General features: G+C 48.2%; 1 protein-coding gene and 1 long non-coding RNA gene across 2 annotated transcripts in view; one reads left to right on the top strand and one right to left on the bottom strand.

Moving 5' to 3' along the window:
• Nucleotides 1-44: 44 nt before the first annotated feature.
• RGS8 (regulator of G protein signaling 8) overlaps nt 45-18,116 on the bottom strand; it is a 167,657-nt gene continuing 149,585 nt past the window's right edge. The window contains exon 5 of the mRNA XM_058701569.1: nt 45-196. Within this exon, the coding sequence (XP_058557552.1) occupies nt 195-196 (2 nt within the window). The 3' untranslated portion in view covers nt 45-194. The remainder of the gene's footprint in view (nt 197-18,116) is intronic.
• LOC131496209 (uncharacterized) lies at nt 71-3,198 on the top strand. The gene is made up of 2 exons (XR_009254382.1): nt 71-156; nt 2,452-3,198. It is a non-coding gene; the product is annotated as an uncharacterized LOC131496209 (long non-coding RNA).

Below are 18,116 nucleotides of genomic sequence, written 5' to 3'. Positions count from 1 at the left end.
AGGTGGAAGGTGGAGGCGGGGCCAGGGAGATCGACGGGGCAGGGCGCCAGCCACTTGCACGCAGCTGTGAGTCGCTGGGCGCACGCGGCGGCCCCCTCCTCCGGGCGGACGCGGCCACGCGGAGGGAGAAGCAGCAGGGAAGTTACACGGCACGAGGTGCGCCCACTCAGTTTAGTAGGAAAAAACCCGTCGGCCTCTAGTAAAAGCAGAAAGCCAAGTCAGCGGTAGCAGGCGGATTTGCGTAGGGGGTGGCACGTTGGGGAGGCACACACACAGTGCCAGTCACAGCCTGAGCCTGAACCTGCGGGGCCCTGAAGGACGGGAGCGAGGGGCGCTAGCCCAGCAAGACGGCGTCGTGATTATACTGATAGCAACCATTTACTGTGCTCCTACTCGAAGAGCCATCCCATCACCTCCATTTCAGAGATGAAGAAACTGAGTCAGAAAGTTAAAGAGGGTTGGAATTAGCAGACAAACGGCCCAGGGTCGGGGGGCTCTTTATTGAGCATCTGTATGCCAGGCATTTTTACTAAGAGTCAGGTTACGTAATTTGCTCAGCCTTACACAATTAGTGTTATGCCAGCATTCAAATATGAATTTCCCATGCTTTTTCCACTGCCCTACCACCCAAAATTAGAATCCCAACACCTCTGTAAACTGATAAATGATCGACCCTGGGTTTAAGCAGCAGCTAACTCAGTGTCCTTATCTCTGAGATCAAGGACATCTTTCCTCTCTCCCCATCTTCCCATGAAAGCCTTGCAGCCACCCCCACCCCTCACCCCCGTTGCCCCTCAGTTCCCTTGGAATTGCTACTGAAGAGGCTGCATGTGAGGTTTAGAGTGTGGAATCCAGAGCTGGATTTCCAGGTTTCAAATCACAGCTCCACCACTTACTAATGGGAGACCTTGGGCAAGATTCTTAATCTTTCTGTGCCTCAGTTTCCTTATCTCTAAGATGAAAATATGATACACCTATTTCATAAAGTTATGAGGATTACATGAGTTCTTAGAGTTCCCTAGGAGACAGGAAATGCAGTTCCCCTGAGGCATTGCCTTGCTGGGGAAAGTTCTCAGATCAGAGAGGGAGTGAGAGAAGCAGGGTTAGACAGAGGGAAGAGTTAAATGCCATGCTGCTGTGATAGAGACCACCATTGGCCCCAGGGGATGCCCCCATTAAAGCAAGGGGGCAGGCCTTTGTACCTCACATTAATCATTCAATGTATGAGGTGGCCCCAAGAAGATGCTTAATCTCAAGGCAACTGCCTCTGTCAAGGGCAACTCCCAGAGAGACTGTGCTGTGAGCCTACAGCAGACCACAGGCTGGAGAATGAGGGCCTCGGTCCCAAACAAGAAATCTTGGTGGTATGCCACAGCACCCCTACCAAGGTGGTTAGATCAGTGCTGAACACATAGTCTGCACTCAATAAACTTTAGCTCTCGGGTTTACTTACTAGGAATACAGGAATCACCAGACAATAAGGAAAAGTAGTAAGTTTTTTGTGCCTCTTGGAATTTAGGTTTCCATGAGGGGCATCTAAGAGTTGCTGTTCTTTAGCAAAGCCTGGGAGTAAAGGGTCAGAAGAGAGAGACAGGAGGAGAAGAGGTCCTCACCTGAGAGAGTAGGGTGACACAGCCCAGAAAAGCTGGTCAGGGAAGGAAAGGTTAAAATCACAGAAGGGGTGAGGACAGGAAGGCCTGGAGATTGTCGAGGCATTGCTTGAGCAAAAGAGGCCCAAATCAGAGCAACATGTGGGGCCATTTGACAAAACAGATTCTCTTGTTAAGCCAGGGCCTGTAGAAGATGACCCGGTTAGTAAAAACATAATGCGCTCTGAAGAGTAGAGTCAAATCCTTCCCCAGCCTCCCAGTGGGTCAGTGGACAGAGGCAGGTACAAACACTGGCAGCAGCATCTCAGGTGCCAGCATCCCACCTTCACCCCCATCCCTGGGTCTTCCTTTCTCACAAGTGCAGGGCTGGGTTGGTGTGGGGCAGGGGTTGGGAGGGGGGCAGTGGTGTGCAGCCGGGCAATCGAAGAATGCCTCTTGAACATCTGTGTTGCTCAGCACAACCCTCCATCCACAGGAGGAAGTAGCCCACCCTCCCCATCAGCAGCACGTTCTGCTGGAGGAGTTGGTCAGCTGAGGGGAGGCCCGATGCTGCACCCGGTGCTGCTCAGCTCAATCCCCAGCGTGGGATTGAGTGTATTATGCAGCTGCCAGGTGGGGATGCGGGTGGTATCCGGGACAGCTTCTCTTCAAGCGACAAAAACAAGTTTATGGACGGACTGAATGCCAGGTCTTGCCCCCAGTAGCACCATGTTGGAATCAGCCCAGACGTGGCCACATAACAACAATGATAGTGATTATGCACAGACCCTCCCTAAACCTTCCTGTTCTGTCTGCATCCCTGTGAATAGGCCAGAGGAGCCTCTTAATTTCTATTTTGCAGACAACAAAACAGCCAGTGCCTGAGGTGACCTTACTTAAGGACCCTGGAACTGAAAACAGCTGAAACCCGGGCCCGCTCTCCAGATCCTGAGCTAGTGCTTTCTCCCATTGGACAAACAAGGCAAAAGAGGCAAGAGAGACAAAGGCTTGCAGCCTGGCAAATCCAATCCGAGAGCACAAAGCTCCCGCCTCAAGATGAAGAGCCCTCTCTGAGTTCAACCTGCCTCCCGGTTGCCATGGTTACCTCTTCAGTTTCCAGACAGAAACTTTTTGAAGTTCACAATGTATCCCAAATTCTCTTCCCAGCAGGTGGGCTGGTTCATGTCTGCAATTTCAGTAATGATTCTACAGTTGCTGGAAATCCAGCATGTTGAGCCCACCTGTGAACCTCACACACTTGGGCATGAACCTGACCTCGTTTTTGCCCAGCGCTCACAGCACAGCTGTGCTCCCTTTAATGGAGGGTGTGGGGACACAGCTCGGAAGCCTGGGTCATCTGGGATCAGGATTAAATATCCCACAACATCCCGGCCACACTGCCCTTCACTCCCGCCCCTGCTCCTCTGCAACCCCACCCAGCACCACCCTTTCCACCGAGCTGCAGTCTACACAGGACCTTGTCTGCTGAAAACGATCCGGGGAAATGGAAACATTTTCTCGACTTCTGATTTGGTGCAGATGATCCTCACCAGGGTCCGAATGTTCCCAATTCCATCATCGATCTACCAATAAATATTTAGTAAGAATTGATTATGTTCCCTGGCCGGTGGAGGAAATCACAGCTTTTAGGCTCTTCACTGAGTTTAATGACCTTCTATTTCCTCCTCTCTGAGGAAACAGAACTAACACAGTAGGGAAGGAGAGGTGAAAGGAAGTTATTGACAGGAGTTGCAACAGAAGTCCCGGAAAGTGAGAGCTCAGGGAGTGTCTGCGATGTTTTAAAAAGGAGTGAGTGGGGTTTGAGCACGATGGAATACAGCCAGACATGCTAGATATGAAGGAAGAAGCGTGCTCCCAGTGGGAGAGCTGTACAAGCCAGTCGTAGTTTGGGAGTGCGGGAAGATTTAGGAATCCCTCGTATACAGCAAAGGCTCTCAGGATGCACAACAGCATATCACGGTTTGATAGAAGCATAAAAACAGCAGGAGCAGCACATACCGTGAGGCAGCTCAGTGAGGAGAGAGATATCCCTTCCTGAATGCATGAAGTAGACAGTCACCGGGGCCATCTCCCTACGAGGTCATGACAACAACTATGGGTGCCCTCCCCTCGGGCAGGGGGACTTGAAGGACTTCAGCCTGGATGCAGGAAAGGACTGTTTTTCCTGGTTACCCTTCAGAGCACTGGGTACAGCTCACTTCAATGGCTGTTTTATTCTTCTCCCACTTCTTCTCCTCTTTCCTCTCCCTCCTGTCTGGGAGAGGTTCTGAGGGTATGGGGGTTTGGGAGGCCTGCTTTCCTCCTCCCCCACCAGGCTAATGGACCCCTGGCTTCCAAGGCAGGGCAGTCTCAGTCACTTGGGAAGGAGGCTGAAACTCTTCAGCGGTACCTATGGCTTATAGGACCATGTCTACACTCTTCTGTACGGCATCTAAGGCTCTGACCGCCTGATCTCACATCCTTCATCTCACACCCTAAAGCCCAACCAAATTCAGCAATTGGCAGGTTCTCATGTCTCCGTGCTGCCTTGCACATAGAAAGCCCTGAGCATGAGATTCTCTTGGCCTAAAGGTCTCTCCTCTCTCTGTAATACTCACTTTAAAAGAAATTTCCTTCATGTGCCTTCCAGCCAACCCCACCTACCCGCCCCCCCATCAGAGGCAACCATTATCCTTAGTCCTAAAACCACAGGACCAGTGTTGACTCTTCTTGACTTTATCACTGAATTTTGAGACCCAATTTTGATTTCCAGTCTGTTTGCTCATGAGCTCCTGGAGGGTAGGGACCGTTGCCTTGGCCACCTTTTTATTATCTTCAGCCCCTAGCACCATGCCCTGTCCAATGTATGTATCTAAGTAAGTGTTGAATAGATGGATGGCTTCTGTTTCAACACCAATCATAACAGCTAGCATTTATTGAACACTTACTAAGTGCCAGGCTCTGTTCTGTGTGTTTTCCTCTGAATTATCTTCCAGTTCTCATAAGTGCCCCCACAAGATGAGTACTTTCTTGTCCTCATTTTACATTTGAGGACACTGTGGCAGAGGCTGGTTAAGTAATCGGCCTCGGGTCACACAGCTACTTAGTGGTCAAGCTGGGTTTTGATCTCGGATAGTCCAAGTCCAGAACCTGTGCTCCTAAGCACATGCCATGCCTGCTGGAGGTATGGCACTCTCCAGAAAGCGGCATTTGCTCACTATGAGAAGATAAAGGCTGAGCTTGGGAAATCATGGCAGGATGCTACAACCCCTCTTTCTGTTGTAATTTCCTCTTCTCGTCTCCTCTCCAAACATCTCTTCTTCGCTCACTCCATCCTTCTCTCGTCATGCACATCTCCCACTTTCTATCTTTGCCTTTAGTGTATGTCATCACTGGCCCTAGCCTTTTCTGCTTCCTCAGTCCCTTGTGTGTGTGCAGTTCCCAAGAGTGGTTGCAGAGACCCCCCTTTTCTGCTGAAGTCCTTCCATTAATATCTGGGCTTTGATTTTTCTTTGCAGGAAAGCTCCGAGTTCAGCTGCTCTGCCCTGCCACCCTTTCCAGCTGTGTTTCTCCATCCCTCTTTGCTCTTGTGGGACTGCGATTCCCATCCGGAAGGAGCCCCGGAGCAGCTTCTGAGGGAGGCAGATCTTCATCTCCAGAAGTCTTTGGGATGTGTTGGACCCTGGGGACCTTTGCTTGTCCTCAGCCTCCTGGGAGCCTGGCTGCTGATAGATGTTGCTTCCAGTGTTTATGCTTTTTCCTAAAGGCTGGCTGTGGCCCTTCCGCAGGCTCCTCGCTCGGTGTATGACGTCTGACCCACACGCATGGTCTTCCCCTCCTGCCTGTGACTATCAGCCCTACCCCACACACTAACCAACCATCCACCTGCCTCAGACTCCTGAATTCTCACTGACTGCTGGTGCCCAGCATCCTCCCCACAGCATGCCTGTCCTCAGCCTGTCCCCATACTCGCCCCCTGTCACCTTCACTCTCACCTGCAAGTGCTCCTGCTGTCATATTGATGCGTTCTCTAAAGTACCAACTAAATTAATGGCTGTAAATGACCCCCATCTCACATAAGACTGCCAATTCCAAAATAGGAGAAACTACTCAAGAACCCTGGGTTTCTAAATGTCTTCCTCTTTCTCACCCTCCCTCCTCATCCCTTTGTTCACTTTTGTCACAAATGTCATATTTCGGAGAGCATTTCACTTCCACTCACTGAGACATAGAAACAAGTTTGTCAGAATGCAGATTTTCCTCCTTTAATAATTTTCCAAGGCCCTGAGGAACCACTTAGGATGAAGGATGAGGGGGGAAAATGGGAGGTCTGGGATTTGCATACGACTGAAAGATGATGTTTACAATTCCAACTCCCTGCTTCTTCCCAGGCTGAGGATGAGCACTTTTGGATCCTAGAACTGCAAAATCAGACAGGTGCTACATGCTGGGTTGTGCCTCTCTCCAGGCAGGAAGTAAGCCCCAGGATGGGGGGGGTGGTGGTGGAGGGAATCTAACATGCCACCCTCTAGCTGGGGAGTAGAAGGGGAGATTCTGGCCACTCACTGTCTCTGCCACATTCCTCAACCAGGGCAACCACCAGCGCTTGAGATGGGCAAGGAGAAGGCACACTGTTCTCTGGGAAGACTCTGAAAACAGCCTAATTGTTGTTTTAAGGGAGGACAGGGATACAGAATAGGTGACGAGGAAGCATTGTCTTATTCTCAAACTGGGAGTGTGTTTGTATGAGTATGTGTGTTTGTGTGTGAGAGTGAGTGTGTAAGGCAGGGAAACCTCTACTGTAGCCGATGAAGCCCAAGCCTACCACCCTCATTTCTCAGGGAGCCTCAGCACATCAGACTATCCCTGATCCCAGAGACACGCAGTGTTGGGAAGTTAACCATTGAGAAGCGGGTGTTCACTTGGGCAGATCCAAAATGGCCCCAGGGAGGCCTGGCCTCCTGAACCTTGGTGCCCAGCACGGTCTCTGGCACAGCACAGGAACTCATTAAATCGTCAACGAGGAGTGAAGGAAACACATCCCATTCTAGATGAGATCTTTGGGATCACAGACATTCTTGGCTGAACTTCAACCAGACAGCTTTCTGGAAATGGGTCACAGACCGGCTGGATTACACAGTGAAACATGACTATGCATCTCCCAAACTCGTCTCCCACTGTGGCTTGTGGAATCCCCCAGTGCAGGTGAACTGGCACTAAGTCGGGGAAGGGTCTGGCAGATGTGAGTGGTTCCAGAGCACAGCTCAAGTGGGAAACAGGGCACCAAACACACATGGAATCTGTGCCTCCTCGTCATACTTCTCTGAAGGTCTTGAGTAAGGAAAACCACAACACACCTTGTCCCCTTCTCTCCCTCTCCTCTAAGTACTTCAGAGAGGCATGTGCTGGGAAGAAGCCGTGGGCCGGACCCAGCTCTGTGTTTGGGAGTAAGGACAGACTTCAGCCAGCTGGAGGACACCTGGCCCTACTCTAAACCAGGTCTAGGAGGAAGGGAAACTGCTCTTTGTATGCCCTGCCATGATCTAGCAGTGAGCTCAGTGCCTTATAGACACCACCACAGATGGGGAACTGGAAAATCATGGGTAAGTAGTCTAACCAAAGTGACATACCCAGTAAATGTAGGTGCCAGGACTGGAACCCAGTTCTGTGTGGCAGGTTCCAACCCAGGGCTACTCAATGCCTGTTCTCTGGTTTCTGAGCAGCTCTTTCACAGGGCCCTGGCCACTGCTTCAGGCCATGTCTCCACACTGCCCTCGTTAGGGATTTCTAGGTGCTTATGTAGGCCACTGAAGAGACGTAAGGACCGCGGGAACAGCAAACCCAGCATGTGAACATCACAAGCACATGCGGAGATGTTAGGTCAGAGCTGCAGGAGGGCCTTTGCCATCTCGTGGGAGTTAGAGACCTGCCCTCCACGCAGCCCTCTTTCCTTCCTTTGAGTCACCTTCCATGAACCCCCATGTCAACAGAGAGAGTGAGGGTGAGGGTGGGGAGGGCCGATGCAGGGACACAGAGGGAAAGCAGTTTTATGGGAAATGGGAGGGCGACACTAGCCGTGAGTGCCAGACAAGTTGTAAGGAAACGTGCCTCTCACAATGTGCCCGAGACACCTGAGCAGAGGGAGGAACGTGGTTTGATATGTGAGCAGTTGGAGGCTGGGGCTGGCGGCGTTGGGGTGGGAGGGAAGGGGCAGGCAGAGTGAGAGGAACAGGTGGTCCTTTCACAAGCTCCCAGGCCATCAGCCCCTGACATAGCAGCTGTCCTAGAAACAGGCCCAGGTGGACGGAGGGAAGAGCACAGCAGGGGGGGGGGGGGGTGCGTGATGTTCTGCAGAGAAAGAAATGAGCCCTCCCTAATGGGCCCCACGCATCTGAGCACGGGGAGACACGAGGCGAGCTGTGTGACTGAGCTGGGCTGAGCCCCTCCCTTTCCACCAGCCCGCTGGCTGTGCTGCTCCAAGTATGGCCCCAGGGAAACCTGCTGGATCCAAATCCCCAGGCTTCCTGAACCCCCACCCCCCCCCCCCACCGGGGCTGCAGTAATAACCATGATAATCACTAACATTTAGTGAGTGCTTTCTGGCTCTATATTTATGGTGCTTCTGGTCTTCATCTCATTTAAGTCTTGCACTAATCTCTGGAGAAGGTACTCTTACTGTTGTTGTTCTACAGATGGGGAAACTGAGGCAGGGAGAGGTTAATGGAGGAAGGGACAGAAGGCAGAGCCTGGTACCTGGTCATCTTGACTCCTGCGCCCGTGCGGTTAGCCACTCACTCCACACACTGCCCCCACCTTCTCCGGAGCTGCAGAAAGCCCTTTCCTGGCCTGGATTTCAAAATGCTCGTTTCTCAAGCTCCAAGAGGATTCGGGAGATGAGGGTTTTTATCTTCCCTTATAGTTCAATCTGGTCTTCACTTCTTGGGAAGGGGCAGAGGGAGCACCAGAAAAGAACTTTCTGCTTCCAAGACACAGGTTAGAGAGGGCCAGTCCTGGGACCCCCAGCAGATTTGACCCCGGGGCTGTGCCATTCATCTAGAACATCCCTCCCGTCTAGAAATGGTATTTCACCTATCCAGCAACTACAAAGTCTTCACCTGGAGCTTGGAATTTGGAATTTCATGCATATGAGCTCATTTAATGCTCACTGTGAACCTGCCAGGTGGGCTGCCCACCCTCTGGCTTGCCTCCCATGTCTGTGGCTGCTCCTCTTGTCTTTTGCCCGTTCATCCGATACGGATGCTGCCCAGGGCTGTGGCCTTGACCCACCTCTCTTCCAGTATGATAGCCTCTTTCAGAATAAGCTGTGATTGCTTCTGCCACATCTGTATGCTGATGACCCCCAAACCTATCTCCCTGGCTCCTGCTAGAATTCAAGAGCCTATATCCACCCGCAAGTTGGGTGCCTTCATACTTAACTTGTCCGATATGAATTCAGTATTATATACACACCGCCACATTTGACTAGATTAGTGACATTATTTAGTGGTAGTAAGGCATCTATTCACTTGGCTCTAAAAGAAATCTCACTCACCACCAGCGATCCCTTTCTTCCATCCTTTCTAACTCCAGTCAGCCTCCAAATCCTATCTACTCTGATCTGATGTCTGCAATCTTCTCCTCCCATCTCCACAACCTTTGTCCCCACCCTCTCTCATGCTAACCAGTCTTCTTCCACCCACTCTGGTGCCGGATAAAGATAAATCAGAGCATGGCATCTCTCTCTTCCAGAGCCTTCAGATTCTCCCACTTTCCCCAGGGTCACGCAGAAACTCCATGTCAGGACATTCCAGTTCCTCCACAGTCTGGTTCCAATCAGTTGCTCCAATGTCCTCTTCTTCCTGCTCCCCTACCCCTTCAGCTCTGGTCACCCTCCACAACCTTTTCGCCAAATACTCCATGTTGCCCACCCATTTGCTTTTCCTTGTATTGTCATTGCAGCCTGGAATGACATTCCTCTTTTGTCTGATAAACTCCTACTTATCTGAAAAGACCCAACTCAAAATCCACTCTTTGAACGTCCTTGTTCTTAGAAGATGCATGCTGAAATGTTTCAGAAGGGATGTCATGATTCCTCTCACTTACTGTCAAATGATTCAGCCATAGCTGTACCTTGAGAGGGAAAGATAATATGGCAAACTATGGTTGAACCTAGGTGGTGGTTGTAATCATCTTTCAATTCTTCCATATGCTTGAAAACTTTCACAGATAAAATTACCTCATCTCTGATAGTTTCCTCATTGCCTCTGACAAAATGAATGACCCCTTTCTCTGAATTCCCGTAACACTCTGCATTTGCAGCAATATAGCACTTCACTACATTTTACTTTAATTTTGTGTTCGACAACTTTCTCTTCCATAGACTGTGAACCTACAAAACCATACTAGCTGCACATAGTAGGCACTCAATAACTGTTTATTTCCTATTTACGTCCCCTCATGCAAAGCTGAACTGAAGGAGCAATAAGCCACATGGGGCACCTGGATGGGTGTCCGACTTCGGCTCAGGTCATGATCTCACCGTCTGTGGGTTCAAGCCCCGCGTCTGGCTCTGTGCTGACAGCTCGGAGCCTGGAGCATGCTTTGGATTCTGTGTCTCCCTCGCTTTCTGCCCCTCCTCTGCTCAAGCTCTGTCTCTATTTCAAAAATAAATCAACATTTAAAAAAATTTTTTTAAATAAGCCACAGAACAGGCAGCCCAGCCCCTGATGCTTCATTCTCCAATACATGGATGGATGCCTGTGAGCATAGGACAGGCACCTTGGGGGAAGATAATAGATGGCTATTTACTGGATAACAGAACATAATTTAAAACTCAGGAGATCTAGCCTCTGTGACTGGTTCTATGAGTAGCTGTGTGATCACGGGCAACCACCAACCTCTCTGTGTCTCAGTTTTCTCACTTGTAAACAGAGAGTAATAATGTAAGTCTTACCCATCAAATGGGAGGAAAGTGTGTGAATGAGCTCTGAGAAGTCTAAGAGATGTACAAAGAATGCGGTGCTATACTGATTTTTGTGATTAAAATGAGCAAGACCTTGTCCTGACCATGACCGGTGAAGAATTCTGAGTCACTGGGTTTTGGGGCAGGGGAAGTGCTTTGCTTCCGTGAAGAATGGGAATTTCCACCCAGCTGGAAGTAATGAGCGGCTGTGGCTTGGGCCTCATTTTCCCCACCCCGCTTTCCCTTTCCTCTGACCAAGTGACAATTGCTGGGAAACAGACAGAACCAGGGATCTTAAAATAGAGCAGCAAATGTCTGGACTCTCTGCCCCAGGCTTGGTTGCACCATCAGTCAACTCACACTGCATACACACATACACAAACGACTGGCTCACAGGGGCATCCACCCCTCCCGGAAGACCAAGGCCGTGGAAAAAGTAACACATTGATTCCAGAGAAGAGCAGTCATCCAGGAATGCAGTGTTGTGGTTGGCTGCCCAGGCCCAGCTCCGTCGAGAGGAGATGCCTTCCCTGATGCTCCTGTATCCTCTGAGGCCTGGGGCTCCCCCAAGGACCAGCTCTTCCTGGAAACAATAGCAGTCGCACTGGCCCCAGCAAGCTGGGGAAAGACAATGAGAGGCCTCTAGGGGAGGTTCTATGACTCACTAGTTTCAGAAAAGCTCGACTTCTCAGACTGTGAGCGCTTCAGTTGGGGATGCTTATGCAACAAAACACGGGCAGCCTAAAGTACTCTGAAGTGGAGAGTCACCTCGAAGACCGGACCCTTCACTGTGTGACCCCACAGACCCAAAATACTAATCTGGTAAACTTTCAGCCTGATCCTAGAGAAAGGGTCCTTTCAGAGTGTGAAGGCTGAGGTGATGAGACAAAGATCATAATCCTGAAAAGCAACTGTTATGCTCATTTGAAATTCTCCTAAGTTCATTCGTTCATAAACAGTCGGTGCCAGGCAGCACATCCCATATATGCACTCATTTAATTGTCACTGTCTACAGGAACCGTCATTCTCCCTGCTTTAATAATGGGGAAGCTGAGACACAGAGGTCCAAACTCTCACAATGGCAGCACCGTGATTCAAACCCAGGCAGGCCGGCTCCAGTGTCTGTGGGTGTAACCACTACACTACAGCCAGCAGCTGCTGGGAACCTGGCAATGGAGGGGCCCTGGTGAGGATGGGGAGGAGGTCTGGCAGGTAGCTTACTTTCAAGGAAGGAAAACAGATAATGAACGACTATCAAATTGCCAACAGTGATTAACACAGTAAAGAAAATAGAAAGTCGGGTGGGGGGGTGAGGAGACTAGTTTAAGTAAGGTGGTTTGGGAAGGTGTACTAGTCAAGTTTCTGTTGCTAAGGACAGAAATGAACTTTCTCTGACTTAAAGAGAGAATAATTTTTTGAAGGGAGTTCGGGGCAACCCACAGAATTTTCAGGCAGTCTCAGAACAAAGATAAGAACAAAGGGAGGCTCAGCAGCCAAAAATCCCTACACAAAACCGCCCTGATAAAGACCCAACAGGTATCAGGGCTGAAGTCTAGACGTCTCAGCCCTCTCCACAACCACGGCTGGAACTCCCCAGATACTGCTGCTGGTTCTGCTGCCCTGGAAACCGGATACCGCCGCCACCACTAACCCCAAAGTGGATTCTCCACCACCCCATTTCTTTGCACCACCAGCTCCTGACTCAAAGTCCCAGATGGGTGCACCTAATTGGTGCCCTGCTGCTTCTGACACAAAAGTCCCAGGCTGTGCTTGGAAGGCATTGGCAGCTCTTGGCACTGGTCCCACCCTGTGCTGCTGGATACGCAGGCCTGTACTTAAGGCACTGTTGGGGGGAGGGCAAGAGGGGATGCTGACTATCCATCCACTCTTTTTTGTTTTTAATATTTTATTTATTTTTGAGAGAGAGAGAGCGTGAGCAGGGGAGGAGGGGGGGGACAGACGATCTGAAGCAGGCTCCCCTACTGACAGCAGCAAGCCCATGTGAGACTTGAACTCACCAACCCTGAGATCATGACCCAAGTGGAAGTCGGCTGCTGAGCCACCCAGATGCCCCTATCCATCCACTCTTTATTGAAGTCCACTCCCAACCCAGTTTGGCTGATGCAGCCTTTCTCTTCCCACCAACCACCACCACCACCACCCCCCACCCCCCTGCCACTGGCAATGGGATTTCAGCCTCCCTTCCATTAAAAATAATAGCTACTAATTTTGAGTGCCTATTAAATGCAAATCCTTCACAAACATCATCTCTAAGGCTTACTACCTCTTTGCAAGGTAGTTAATTACCCTCTCCATTTTCAGATGCAGAATCTAAGACTTGGAGAGGTTAGAAATCTCATCGAGGAAGTTGCTGAGCCCATATGTGAATACAGGTCTGTTATGCTCTCAGGAGCACAGGCTACCTCCCAAGGGGATTAAAATTCAGGCAAATTTTCAGCACCGATGTGACCCCCTCCTTCCGAATCCAGGACATCATACATGGGGGGAGGGAACAGTAAACTCCATCTGGATTTAGGACCAAAGGTCCTACAGCCCTTTACCTGCCAATCACCTATGGTCTTCCTGATACCCCAAGATTGCAGCTGTCCCAGCCTTTCAGGTGGCCAAGCTCTGTAAGACCATTTGGCAGGAGTCTCTGGTGCCTTCTTTGTCAAGGAGGACCCACACCCCACTGAGCCTTGCCCCACCAACCCTCCATAAAACCCCTCTGGGGTTCTACACTTCTGGACTTATACTGCTATAAGCAAGGCTCACTTTCATAAGATACATATGGCCCCTAAAACTACATCTGAGTTGCATTTTTGTGAATCAATTCTATATACTCATTGGCTTACACCATCACTTCAGATATCATTGTTAATCTCCAAACTCTCTTCACTGCGCACTGACCACCAGATGCTTCAGTTTAAATTATCATCCCCCTGCCCCCTCAGGGCACTCCAGTGGCTCAGTTGGTTAACCATCTGACTCTCGATCTCAGGTCTTGATCTCAGTGTCATGAGTTTGAGCTCTGCATTCAGTGGAGGCTACTTAAAAAAAAAAATCATCCCCCTCTGCCTTCCCTACTTTTCTCTGAAAAGATCCATAAGCCAACATTTAAATGTACCAGGGAAGCTTACCATTAATGCATTTCCAAGGGGAATCATCTTAAAGTGAAAAAATTGCTCCTTGAAAAGGAAAATCATCCCCTAAGACATTCATATTATGAATTGGATGGTTTTTTTCTTGGTTTTAATGCATCATATTCCATGTATATACCTAGGGGTCTAGTCATAAACTGGTACTGTAAAATGGGTAATTTGCTCAAAGAGAATGAAGAAAGAAAGAGAAGTAATGAGAATGAATATAGATTTCTGGGCCTTTTTGTTACGGGTTAATCACAGGTCACCCAGCCAGTCATTCAGGACTCAGTTTCTCTCTTTGACACACAGAGCATAGATCTTCTGTATATTTGATGAGGCTGTCATGAGATCTTAATGAGGCTCTCTGGTTAAGGTCCTTTGAGATAAGCACAAAGTATTATTAGAATGCAATCCATATGCATCTATTAAGAGAGCAGCGTCTCACCTACCACTGCTTGCTAAGTGCCCCCCACCCCTGGCCAGGTTTCTATTTTCCCAAAGTGCCAGTGCCTGCATCATTCCTAAAAAGGAGGTTTGGCATTGCATCATTCACACTTTTCCCCAAGGCCTGAACAACAAGACAAACAAAATGGCTGTAAGGTCGAAGACTTGGTCTCTGGCTGCTGCTGGAAATGTGCGCAGCAGTATTTCCCCTGGCAACAGACAGCTGCTGTGTTAGGTGTGAATCAAACATGTAAACCTCTGGAGATTTGTCTTTCACTTCTCCGAGACACAACTTAGCAGAATTGCTGAAAATATGGTGACACATTGCCTTCGCACAGGGCTGTCAGGGAGACGGAAGAGAGGAGTGAGGATTACTCTTCACTAGTGCTCAGGAGTGACTCCAGTCCCTATCCCCATCCTCCCCTGGGCCTCCGTGCCTTGACATCATCTCTCTTCTCCACTCTGAGTTTCTGGAACTATCAGACTATAAAAGCAGAGCAGGCCCCTAGCTGCCCCAGACACCTTGGATGGTGATTACATCCCTAGAGGTGCCAGGACTCTGCCTGGAGACCCTGGGCAGGAATCAGGCTAGAAATGAGCTTGATTCCTCCATCTGTCCCCTGATTACTTTGGCTAGGAACCTAATCCATGTGTACATACATGTGGACCTACGTGCACACACATGTGTGATCCCTGAGCTAAAGGACAAAAATTCTCTCCAGAAATGCCAGTAGTTACAGCTGCATTCCTTTGTCTTTCCTGTTGGAGGGTTGATGATCCCCTGATGATGTGTGAGCAGGAAGAGACATTCTGCATCCTCCTCCAATGATGGATGTAGGCAGGCTTAACAATGTAGAAGCTGGGGGCAGCCAGGCAACCAATAGAAGCCTATCCTGAACTCTCGCACTTGGGGCCCAGGGAATTTATTTTATGTCATTATTATTTGGTACACTTGGCATTAGTTTATATGTCAATGTACACATATCAGCTAGGAATCCCAGCCCATAAACTGTTTTCTTTATTTCCTGTAGCCTAACCTAATTTTTTCAATTTAAGCACCCATTCCACAAACTGCTAGAAAAGCGAAAAACAAAGATCGGATCTACCAAAGGTACTCTCTGCAAAATGGTACCAGGGCTATGAGGCTTTCTATAGCACCAGGCATCAAGTAGTGGGAATGAGCGGCCCTCTGATCTTTGATCCTCTGTCCATTCAGGTTTCTGCTCAGACAGCTACAATCCCTATCTGTGATCAGGTCCAGAAGCTCCCTGCTGCTGTGCTACTTCTCTTGTGGAACAGGAATCTTTTACACAAGTATTGTCTTGTGGACCCCTTGCTCTCCCAGGCCTTCCTTTCTAGCATCTTGCTGCTCTCTGGAGACAACCCTAGCAAACAGATCACAAGCCCCCTCTGCTTTGATAACCAAAGCTATTTACTCCTTCCTGCCCCAGCCCCAGGGGAACCTCTTTTGAGTGGTAAGACCAAACTGCCTCAGAAAGGAGACTTACAGATACTTACAGATGCTGACATTTGGGGCTGCCCATGGGAAAACAAACAAACAAACAGGTTTCCTAAAAGCCCCACTCATGCACACAGAGCTTCCAATGATGTTCTTAGTGTTTTACTCTTAAACACAAGTGAACAACTGAGGATCGCCAGACCTTAGAACAAAATCTTGAACACAAAAGAGACTAAAATAAATGGTAAAAAGGAACCTGGAAGAAACAGGATTGAGGGAACAGAATAAAAAGTAAACAAACTAAAACAAAATAAACCCATCATTAATATCCTTAGAGAAGTAGGAGAAAATATTGCATTTATGAAATAAGATCAGAGTTTTGTTTTGTAAGAAATAATCAGAGAAAAAGCACAAGCTCTTGGAAATTAGAAATATGATAGCAAAAAAAAAAATGATTTAGAGGATAAAGCCCAGTAGTCTTATTTCTAACTAGTAGGAATACCAGGGGGGAAAAGCAAACAGAGAAAACAGTGGGAAAGAAATTACCAAAGAAATATTATAAGCAAATTTTCCCCAAAGTGAAGCATAAATCTCCAAATTGACAAGACCTACCAAGTGCTCATACTGAATGTAAAAAGTCCCACATCAAGCCCCACATCATTGTAAATTCAGAACCCTGGCACATAAAGGAGATCCTAAAAGTTGAGACAACAGAGTGAGGGGGACCAGGGAACAGACCAAAAATGATGAGCAGGAATTAGAATGACATCAGTCTTCTCAACAACATTGAAAATGGAAGACAATGGTAATGACTCCAAAATTCTAAGTGAAAATAAGTTTAAGCCTGGAATGCTATCCTTCCCACCCCCGCCAAATCAAGAGTACATAGAGAATGAGATTTTCAGTCAGAAAAGTCTCAAAAAAATTTTATCTCCCATGTACTCTTTCTTAGAAAGCTACTAGTGTCTGGAAAATATGCTCTGTTAAAGTGGAAACAAGAAAATAAAAAGAGAGGATGGGGTAGGAGACAAGAATTAGGAGACAAGAGAGAGGTGAAAGGAATTTTCAGGAAATCAGCAGAGGAAAGGGTCATAACAGCTAGACAACAGAGAGAGCAACCAATCTCCATACAAGGTCAGCAGACTCCAAGAGAGCCATCTGGGAGGGGTTGAGGGGGTATCTGTCAGGCTCGACAACATGAAAATGTTATTGAGCAATGTTTCACAGAGCTATGGGAGCATGTGGGAGAACTTAGTCAAGTGTTGATATAAAACTAAATGAGTGAAAATTAAAGGCAATTATTAACCCCAGGAAAAATTTTTTAAAAATGTGCAAGAATTGATATGAATTAAAATACATTAATTGGTTTAATAGTAAACAATATTTATACAATTATGATAACAACAGCATTGTTAACCAGAAACAGGGGCAGACTAGAAGAAGAGAAGGAGGGAATGTACATGGGTTTAAAATCCTCATTACCATAATAGGAAGTCTATAACTAACATCTAAAATTGATAAGTAAGCAGCACATTCTGTGAATTGGAAATCTAGGGGGAATACCAGATGAATAACTTAGAGTTGAAAGTGGTTTTCTCTTTGCAAAAGGAGGTGGGGCAGAAGGGAGACAAATAAGAATAGCTAATCTTTATTATGTGTTTTTCTACAAATATAACTTAAAACTAAGTATCCAGGAGTTTTATTTAAAATAAAAGTATATTAAGTAAATATTAAAAATGAACCCCCGGTCATGTATGTGAAACAGATAAACAGGTCTGACACATAAACAGATCAGTAGAGAAAAGAACTACAGGTGCTACCTATACTCAGGTAAGGTGTGGACACCAAAGAGAGGGGAGATGACCAAGAAATTCCTGACTTCTACTCTTTCATCTTATCCAGGGACATTGCTGCCTGTGTGCATATACAGATGTGGCTCACTTGTAAAAACCTGAGAAGCAAGGTAGAAACTCACCAAACACTCCTGGAAAGGTGACAGGGTCTGTAGGTTAGGACGCCAAACATAAGCATCACACTGCCTGGGTTTGAATCCTGGCTTTACCACTTACTAGTTGGGTCGTTTTGGACAAGTTACTTACCTTCCTCAGTCTCCTCAAATGTTTCTACCTCAGGGGATTATTTCAAGGGTTCAGTGAGTTATTGTGTAAAGGGCTCAGAACAATTATTGGTATATTTCAGTATTCTCTCAGCAGCCACCAGGTGAATCTGCTGAGTGCAGACACTGGATAAACAGTGTGTGTGTGTGTGTGTGTGTGTGTGTGTGTGTGTGTGTGTGTTGGGGAGGGGGTGTGGATTACAAAGAGCTCTAAGCCTGTCCCTGCCCTCTAGGAGTTTAAGGAGAGGGTAGGGATTGGGGAAAAAGAAACACCTGTAAGTAGGCATTTTACCAGTATTAGTGACCAGTAGCTGGATGCAGAAAGGGGGGGCGGGGGGTGGGGAGAAGGGCTAGTTTCCTAGAGACAGTGACTGTCAATACGTGCTCCATGGGAGGGTCTAGG

Source organism: Neofelis nebulosa, chromosome 15 (genome assembly GCF_028018385.1).
Source record: "Neofelis nebulosa isolate mNeoNeb1 chromosome 15, mNeoNeb1.pri, whole genome shotgun sequence".
Taxonomy (NCBI): domain Eukaryota; kingdom Metazoa; phylum Chordata; class Mammalia; order Carnivora; family Felidae; genus Neofelis; species Neofelis nebulosa.
The sequence above is the reverse complement of the archived record's forward strand: the minus strand, read 5'-3'. Positions and strand labels throughout refer to the sequence as shown.